General features: G+C 37.2%; 1 protein-coding gene across 1 annotated transcript; it reads right to left on the reverse strand.

Annotated features, from left to right (window-relative positions):
• Window positions 1-3,869: 3,869 nt before the first annotated feature.
• Window positions 3,870-8,630, reverse strand: LOC111578342 (protein yippee-like 5). The gene is made up of 3 exons (XM_023285042.3): window positions 8,474-8,630; window positions 7,035-7,201; window positions 3,870-5,204 (listed from the first exon to the last, which is right to left on the reverse strand). Exons 2-3 carry the CDS (start codon window positions 7,173-7,175, stop codon window positions 4,983-4,985), a joined length of 363 nt encoding a protein of 120 aa, XP_023140810.1. The 5' UTR covers window positions 7,176-7,201; window positions 8,474-8,630; the 3' UTR covers window positions 3,870-4,982.
• Between the last annotated feature and the right edge of the window lie 853 nt (window positions 8,631-9,483).

Genomic DNA, 9,483 nt, shown 5'->3' on the forward strand with positions numbered 1-9,483 from the left:
TCCCAGAATGCAGAAGAAGGTCGTCGTTATGATGAAGGGTGTCTTTGTTTTCTGTGCCCTGAAATCCCGCAGTACTGAGCTTCGCCTTGAAGTCATTGTCTGTATGTACACTACCGTTCAAAAATTTGGGGTCACACTTTTATTCATGTGCGAACATAATTGCACAAGGGTTTTCTAATCATCAATTAGCCTTTCAACACCATTAGTTAACACAATGTACCATTAGAACACAAGAGTGATGGTTCCTGGAAATGGGCCTCTGTACCACTATGTAGATATTACATTAAAAATCATATGTTTCCAGCTAGAATAGTCATTTACCACATTAACAATGTCAAGACTGTATTTCTGATTCATTTAATGTTATCTGCATTGAAAAAACTGCCTTTCTTTCAAAAAAAAGTACATGTCTAAGTGACCCCAAGTTTTTGAATGGTAGTGTATCTTTGTTATACAGTCTATCCTTGAAGTGAGACATTCAAACCATTCTTGAAACTTGGATTTAACTTGGAGTTGCACAGGTGCGGCTCAAAAAAACTGAAAAAAAATTTTTTTGGTAAACTTTCTTAAATTCTGTATTCATTGCACATTAAGTGAAATATTTCAAGCCCTTTTTTTTGCTTTCATTTGCTTAAAGCTCATGAAAATCAGAAATCCAGTATCTCAAATTATCAAAATATTTCCAACGATCATTTTCATTTTTAAATGAAGGATTTACAATATAGAAACACCCAACTTCTGACAAGTATGTTTGTTTTTTTTAAACAATACTTTTTGGGGGTTCCTTTTAGATGAATATCAGCATCAATACAGCATGACATAGAGGTGATCAGCCTGTGGCACTGCTGAGGTGTTATTGAAGATCAGGTTGTTTTGATAGCAGAATTTAGCTCATCTGTACTTTTGTTTGGGAGTTTCTCATCTACCTCTTGACAAGACATATGGGGTTCTCTGGGGTTCAGGTCAGGTGAGTTGGCAGGTCAATCAAGCACAGTAATATCATGGTCAGGGAACCATTTAGTCGTGGTTTTGGGTCTGTGGGCAGCTGCTAATTTCTGCTGGAAAAGGAAATCAGCATCTCCATAAAGCTCATCAGCAGATGGAAGAATGAAGTGCTCTAAAATCTCCTGGTAGACACCGTGTAGACTGAAACACAGTGGGCCAACATTAGCAGATGACATGGCACCAAAAATCATCACAGACTGTGATAACTTAACACCGGACTTGAAAACCTTGGGTTCTGTGTCTCTCCATTCTACCTCCAAAGTCTAGGAACTTGATTTCCAAATGAAATGTAAAATTTATCTTCACCTGAAAAGAAGACTTTGGACCACTGAACAACAGTCCAGTCCTTTTTCTCTTCAGACCAGGTAAGACACTTCTGACATCTCTGGTTCAGAGCAGTGGAACAACTAGACAACTGTTGAATCACCAGACTTCTCTATAATTGTGGTTGCGTGTACTGAACTAAACTGAGAGATACACACTATTCATGCGGCTTGACTCAAAATTAAACGTTTTAATATTTTATGATACTGAATTTCATGAGCTATAAGCCACAATCAAGATTAAAACAAAGAAAGGCTTCAAATATTTGTCTTTATGTGTAATGAATACAGGATATATGCAAATTTATCTTTTTTAAATTAGAATATGAAAAAATTAAATGTTCTCCTGATATTCTGATTTTTTTGAGCTGCACTTGTATACAGTACCAATTAAAAGTTTGGACACATCTTCTCATTCAATGGTTTTTATTTATTTATTTGTTTACAGTGTAGATTAATACAGAAGACATCAAAACTATGAAAGAACACATATGGAATTATGTAGTAAACAAAAGTGTTTAACAAACCAGAATATGCTTTATATTTTAGATTCTACAAAATAGCCACCTTTGCTACCTTACCTTTGCTTTGATGACAGCTTTACATGCTCTTCATAGTTAATAGTTTTAATGTCTTCAGTATTAATCTACAATGTAGAAAATAATTAAAATAAATAAAAAACATTGAATGAAAAAGTGTGTCCAAACTTTTGACTGCTAAATGATCACATAGATGTATGTGGAATGCCAAACAACAAAATAATAAATAAATGGCTAAAGAGATATATATTACAGTGAAATAAATAAATATGGCTATGAAATAAATCATGAAATAAACAAATGAGGCAATGAATAGATAAATAAATGTGCTAATGAAATAAACAGATCTGTCTTTTTAAAAAGGAATTTTTTTTAAAGGACTGCTGTTTACTTATTTTAAACTTTTTGCCAATTGTTTTGTATCAAACTTCAAATTTCAGCTTTTGCTTTTTGGGAGTACTTTATAATAATTTTTCTCCTCATTATATTAAATAAAAAAATAATGAGTGAACATTTTAGTGAGGTAGTGTGAATGTGTTGGTGCTTTTAGACTGTCTAGCTTTTCTGGTTCGTGTCTACCCTGTTTATTTTAATGGATGCCACCTGCCACATATTCACATGCAAATTTTATATTCAAACATTTTCATGACAAAGCCTAGCAAACAAGTACAAAATTGCAAAAATATTTACTAATCAGCCTGAGTTTTTTCATTAAAATTTTTTAAAATGTTAGTACATGTATCAGACTCAGCAAAAAACTGTACTGTGGGAAAGATAGGGCGCTCAGCACAGATCTAACAAAGTAAAATACTGACTTGAATCCGTCAGGACAGTCACTTGGAGCCATTTCAAAGCAGCTGCCTGTCCCAAAATGATTTGTGTAAACATTTAATTGTGAGTATAATTTGCATGCTACAGTTGTGTCATTGCCACGTTCAGGAAGGAAACAAATTATCCCCTGCTGCTGAGAGAGAAATGGTCAGGATGGTAAAGAGTCAACCAAGAATTACCAAGTTCTGTCATCAGAAGAAACTAAATTTCAGCTATTTGGCCACAATTGACAGAAATACGTTTGAAGGAGAGAAGATGAGGTCTTTAAGCACCAAGAACATCAAAACTACCGCCAGGCATGGTGCTTTGGGGTTGTATTGCTGCCAGTGAAACTCGTGCTTTACCCAAAGTAAATGGAATATTGAAGAAGGAGGATTACCTTCACGTTGCTCTAAAATGAAAAATCTAAAATCATCAATTTGGTCTTGCTCGCAGTTAGATGTCCCAACAAGACAATGACTCCAAACTCACATCAAAAATGGTAAAGCAATGGCTACATCAGGCTCGATTAAAGATTTGGTTACCCCAAGTCCTGATTTAAACACTGTCAAGAACCTATGGACTGTGCTGAAGAAATAAACTTGTGTCAGAAAGCCAACAAATATTTGAACTATATAATTTCTGTCAGGAGTGGGTAAAGATACAACAAAAAGTAGCAGAAGTAGCTTAGTTGAGGTAGAAGTGGCAAAGGGACATTTAACCAAATATAAGCATTACTGTATTTTTATCTTTGACCAAGCAGATTTAGTCGTATCTCAAGGTGATAAATAAATCTATAGTAAATGTATGAAAAAAACCCAAAATGTATGATTCTGTTTTGTGACAAATACAAGTGTTTCTATGATTCCATCGCAGAAAGTTGAGATTTATAGGAGTGATTGGCAACTCAAGGCTGTCTTTTCTTTGTCCACATGGTCTTCAGAACTGTATGCAGGTTCACAAGTCAGCAGTTAAAAATTACACAATGAATTCATAAAAGTAAAAAAAAAAAAAAAAAAATCCCTGATCATAGGCTGATATAAATCTAGATATGGACACAAAAGACAATTTTAAATGAATAAATATTCCAAATATTTAAATAACAGAAATTAAGTCACAGATGTTTTAAGACAAAATTACATTAAATTCCTATAAAAATGAAAGACACATGGACACAGCATCATTAACAGGATTGAGTGAAATGTATTTTATTGAATTGTGTATATTGAAAAGACAAAATCTGGCTTGAGATAAATCATCATTAATTCTAGGATAAAATGAAGACGCTGAAATTTTTATATTGCAAAAGTGACACCTAGTTCAGTAAAATTAACAAAAATATGGAATAATATAATTTTCATCTATTATCATATGGAATACTCTGCCATTAAAAAAGTAATATAATACTTACACTACTGTTCAAAAGTTCAGGGTCACTTATTTTTGAAAGAAAAGCATTTTTTTTCAATGAAGATAACATTAAATGAATCAGAAATACAGTCTAGATGTTGTTAATGTGGTAAATGGCTATTCTAGCTGGAAACGGTTGATTTTTAATGGAATATCTCCATAGGGATACAGAGGCCCATTTCCAGCAACCATCACTCCTGTGTTCTAATGCTACATTGTGTTAGCTAATGGTGTTAAAAGGCTAACTGATGATTAGAAAACCTTTGTACAATTATGTTAGTACATGAATAAAAGTGTGAGTTTTCATGGAAAACATGAAATTGTCTGGGTGACCCCAAACTTTCGAATGGTAGTGTATTTGATGACTAAACAATTTCCAGCAAAGCATCAGCTTGCCCATTTGCTAGAAAATTATTTTTTTGTAGCAAACACCTAACGACTTAATCTAAAAGTGGATTTAACTTCACTTCAACACCAATAGTCTCAACCGATTCAGTCTTCTGTTTTGAATCACTCCTTGAATCCCTACAAAACAAGCTGTCTATCTGTCAGAGCCTCTTGTAGGGCTGCAGGAGCAGATCATTTTCATCTGGGTCAACATCCCACCCCCACCTATGCAACACTACAGCCTGCTGGACACACACTGAAACTGTAGGCGATTTTAAATGGGTAGAAAAGCAACGATGTTTCTCCTCTTCTCCCAGATGTTTAAAGCCATGGGAAAATGCCTGGTGCTGCTGTTGTTAGCATCCCACAAACGCCAAGTCTGGGTTGTTTTTTTTTTTGGTGTAGCTCTACACACAAATGGAACACTGTCCATGTAGGTCCATGCACTGCTGCTGGAGGGGAAGCTGTAGTACATGGATTGAGCATTGCAGCAGTAACAGAGGTGACCTCAGGAGTTATCAGAGGGAACATGCTCAAAACCTTCGCTTTCTCTCACCAACGCCCTCTCCAGGATGACTCGGCCCTCCTTGTAGCGCTGACTTTCCTCAGTGGCAAACTCGTACATCCAGCCCAGCTTACTGTTGCAGTTCTTGCAGCTCACGTCCCGCACCATGTGTCTTCCTGTCAGCATGACTCTGTCTTGCACCTCGCTGTGCTGCAGATTCACAACCTGGAGGGCAACAAAAACACACCTGTCAGTTTAACAGTTAGCTGCTTTTCTACAGAGGATTTTTAGGTTTATCAAGCAAAATAAAGTGAAAATGTTGGAAAAAACACATAGTTTGATTGGTGTGGAACAGATGTACAGTACCAGTTAAAAGTTTGCACACACCTTCTCATTCATCGGTTTTTACTTATTTTAAGACATCAAAACTATGAAAGAACACATGAAGTGCTTCTTACACTATACCGATCATTATTTGAACCACATCTAAATTATGGTAATGTCATATGGTGCAACACATATCCAAGTCTTTTGAAGAAACTACAAACATTACAGAAGTAAGTGATTTGTGTGATATCATGGGCAGATTTTAATGCACCTTCGAATTCACTTTTTTACAAATTCAAGATCCTGAAGCTCACAGAGTGTAATACATTACAAAATGCTTGCATGATGTATAGTGTGGTGCATAAACTAAATTTACGACTCTGTCACCTCATTCCAGTGACCTCTTCAGATCATGAATATAACACAGGGATGAGAATGACAAATGGAAAAAAACTCGGAAAATGTCTGCCGAAGCAGAGCATCTAACTAAATGCAAACCGGATGGGATGGCATGTCACTGCAGGATGCTATGGTAGCCATGCTGGTTCAGTGCGTATTCAATTTTGAATAAATCCCCAACAGTGTCACCAGCAAAGCACCCCCACACCATCACAACTCCTCCTCCATGCTTCACGGTGGGAACCATGCATGTAGAGATGATCCGTTCACCTTTTCTGTGTCGCACAAAGACACAGCGGGTGGACTCAAAGATCTCAAATTTGGACTCACCAGATCAAAGCAAAGATTTCCACTGGTCCAATATCCATTTCTTGTGTTTCTTGGTCCAAACAAAGCTATTCTGCTTGTTGTTCATCCTCACTAGTGGCTTCTTTGCAACAATTCCACTGTGAAGGCCTGATTGGCGCAATTTCTTCTGAACAGTTGATGTACAGATGTGTTTGCTACTATACTCTGTGTGGCATTTATCTGGGCTCTAATCTGAGATGCTCCTCACTTGCCATTTCTGAGGCTGGTAACTCTAATGAACTTATCCTCAGCAGCAGAGGTGACTCTTTATCTTCCTTTCCTGGGGCGGTCCTCATGTGAGCCAGTTTCGTCGTAGCGCTTGATGGTTTTTGCGACTGCACTTGGGGAAACATTCAAATTTCTTGAAATTTTCTTGATCGACTGACCGTCTTAAAGTAATGATGGACTGTCGTCTCTCTTTACTGAGTTGAGTGGTTCTTTCCATAATATGGATTACAACTGTAGTCAAATAGGGCTGTCAACTGTGTACTAACCTGACATCTGCACAACACAATGATGGTTTCAAACACATTGAGAAGGCAAGAAATTCCACAAACCAACCCACCCTAAACATCCAAGATATTCACCTACAATGATCCATCATATTTGAGAAGCTGGAATCATCCAATATTTGGCAGTTTTATATGAAACTGCTCCATATAATCCTTTAATGATACCTATAATAATCTCTTGATGCTATTTGCATTGTTTTGGAGAATAAGGACCAATTATCTTTCTTGTAATGTTTAAAAATAATGAAGGGCTGTATATGGTCTGCAAAAATGTTTACGTAGGTGCCACATGTCAAAGTCACGTCCACATTAATGCAGGACCCAAGATTTACCAGCAAAGCAGCTGCATCACGCTGCCTCTGCAACTTCAAGAACTTACTGTTCGCTTGCTACATAACATATCACACCTACTGACAGGTGCCGTTGACTGATTGGGGTCCACCATGCGAATAAAGTGATGTTCAAGTACCTTGTTGAACAGGAAAGCGCGGCCGGTGGCTCCAGTGAAACGTGTGGAGATGAGTTCAGCTCGGTTAGTCAGTATGGTGTCGCAGTTGGCACAAGAGAAGAGGCGAGTCCCACCAATGTGATCCAGGAAGATCCGTCCCATTTTGCCTATCACTGGGTCAGAACAGCCTAGAATAAAGACAGTAGCCTTGTTAGATACTGACTCCCTATGCTCTTTCTCACACAGTGCTTTCATTGCAGTCTTCATCAGACAAAATTTATACAGCTTTCACCCTTCCTGTTTTAAAAACACTTTTTCCTCCACACTGTCCACACCAAATGCTGCTAACAGCTGGCTTTCTCTATAACAACATTATAAAGTTTTGACCTTCCAATGTAAAGTGCCCTGAAATGAGTTATGATTGGGCTCTGTATAAATAAAACTAATCTGAACTGAATAAATTTGTCTATGATATTTTGTTCAGTGCAAATCAACGTGCAGGTCTGATATATGGACTGGAGTGAGAAGATTCCTGTTTAGAATCTTTACAAATTAAAGAATTGTGAACTGGTTTTCCATAAAGTGTACTGTATTAGATGGATATCATGATATAATAATAATGCACATCAGTGTACCATAACAGAGGATAATAACGGCATCTTCTTCGCTGTGGTGTGCTGGGGTGCAGGCATCAAAGCGAAGGATGCCAACAGACTAAACAAACTGATAAGGAAAGCCCAGTCTGTTGTTGGCTGTCAGTTGGCCACCCTGGAGGAGGTGGTGGAGCAGAGGATGCTGACCAAACTGCTGGCCATCATAGACAACACCTCCCACCCCCTCCATAACACTGTGGACAATCTGAGGAGCAGCTTCAGCAACAGAGTGAAACAACCCTGCTGCTCCAAGGAACGATACAGGAGGTCCTTCATCATCACAAAAGGACTTTATCACGTTGCCTGCTGATGAAACCACTTTACATCCTGGACACTTCACACTCTAAATGTCATTCATTATCTGTAAACTCATCTGCACCTACTTATGTCATTTGCACTCCAAGCACATTCTTATTTGCACATTCTGTGTACTCTTTAAAAAATACATTCAATAAAAATACTGTCACTCTTGTATATTCTATTGATTTTTTAAAATATATTCTTAAAAAATCTTATTTCACTTTATTTTATCTTCTCTGTACTCGGATCCCTGAAATTCAAGTACTCCCCTGAAGGCATCACCAGGCCTGGTGTGTCAATAAGGAGGTTAGGAAAATACACTGTGGTTCAGCTACCTCATCGTAAACCATTACAGCTACAGATTTTATGGGAGGAAGAAGAATAAAATGAAAATAAAAATCAACGCTACGCTTTACTCGATACCTTGTTAAAGTCAGACAAACAACCGTTAACTAACGTTACCGTCAATAGGCCAAACTACCGTTAATTCGACTCCAAATTTCTCACCTCGTCACGTTGGCTGAAGGAAATGGACTTTAAACAAAGTGCTTCTCTCGTCCAAATGTCTGCGTTCGTCTTTGTTGTCGTAGAACAAATGTGCGTTCCCTCTGTTGTTATTATGGTAACAGTCAGCACTGGGAACTGTGGATGCAGTTATGGCGATGTTTAATCAATTACCAAAAATCGGAACAACAGCTACTACTCTGGACTTTCAAAATAAATCCAAACAGAAAAATAAATCTTTATAAATTGCTAAACACTTGCAATGAGGCAATCGTGTTTTGAATAGTATCAACCTAATAACAACAACAATAATAATATAATAATAATCAATGAAATCATACTTAGAATCTTAAACCACCTCCTCTGTATTTATAACCAGCCTTACAATATCAGGGCTTTTACTTTGAATGCCACTTACCCACAGTGTTTCCCCATGTATCTTAGGTAGCTTGATGCAGCTGCATTTACGGTATTGGGGAGCAGCAGAGGTAGAAAACCATTAAAGGTCTCATATGGTGAACATCCATTTTATTTTGTTGCTATAAACTTGGAGGTGTAAAGGAAAATGTGCAAAGATAATAAGGCGTTTACTTGTGCCATTTCTGCAGCTAGTGACGGCTGAAGCTTCGACTTTTTATTCAAGGCTTCAATAACACACAGTGCTCGAATAGGACATCTAGTGGTCAATAAAATTAAGTGCAATCGAGACGTTATTGATTGGTTCATGGATTGTTTTGGATTTGATTCGCCATGCACATTCATATTTGACTACAGTAGATGACTATATGGTTTCTAGTGGATACAATAATAATAATATTACTACTAGTAATAGTAATGACAATAACTATGGAAGACCATGTTTCTTATTTGGCATGTCTGTAACCCTATGTACTCCTCACTTATATTTTGTGTCATGAAACATTTAAATGGTGATCTACAAATACAGACTGATGTAATTTCACAAGGGACTTGTGCAAATACAGATTTTGGATTTTGGCAAAGTGTGTTTTGGG

Source organism: Amphiprion ocellaris, chromosome 12, assembly GCF_022539595.1.
Source record: "Amphiprion ocellaris isolate individual 3 ecotype Okinawa chromosome 12, ASM2253959v1, whole genome shotgun sequence".
NCBI classification, from domain to species: Eukaryota; Metazoa; Chordata; class Actinopteri; family Pomacentridae; genus Amphiprion; species Amphiprion ocellaris.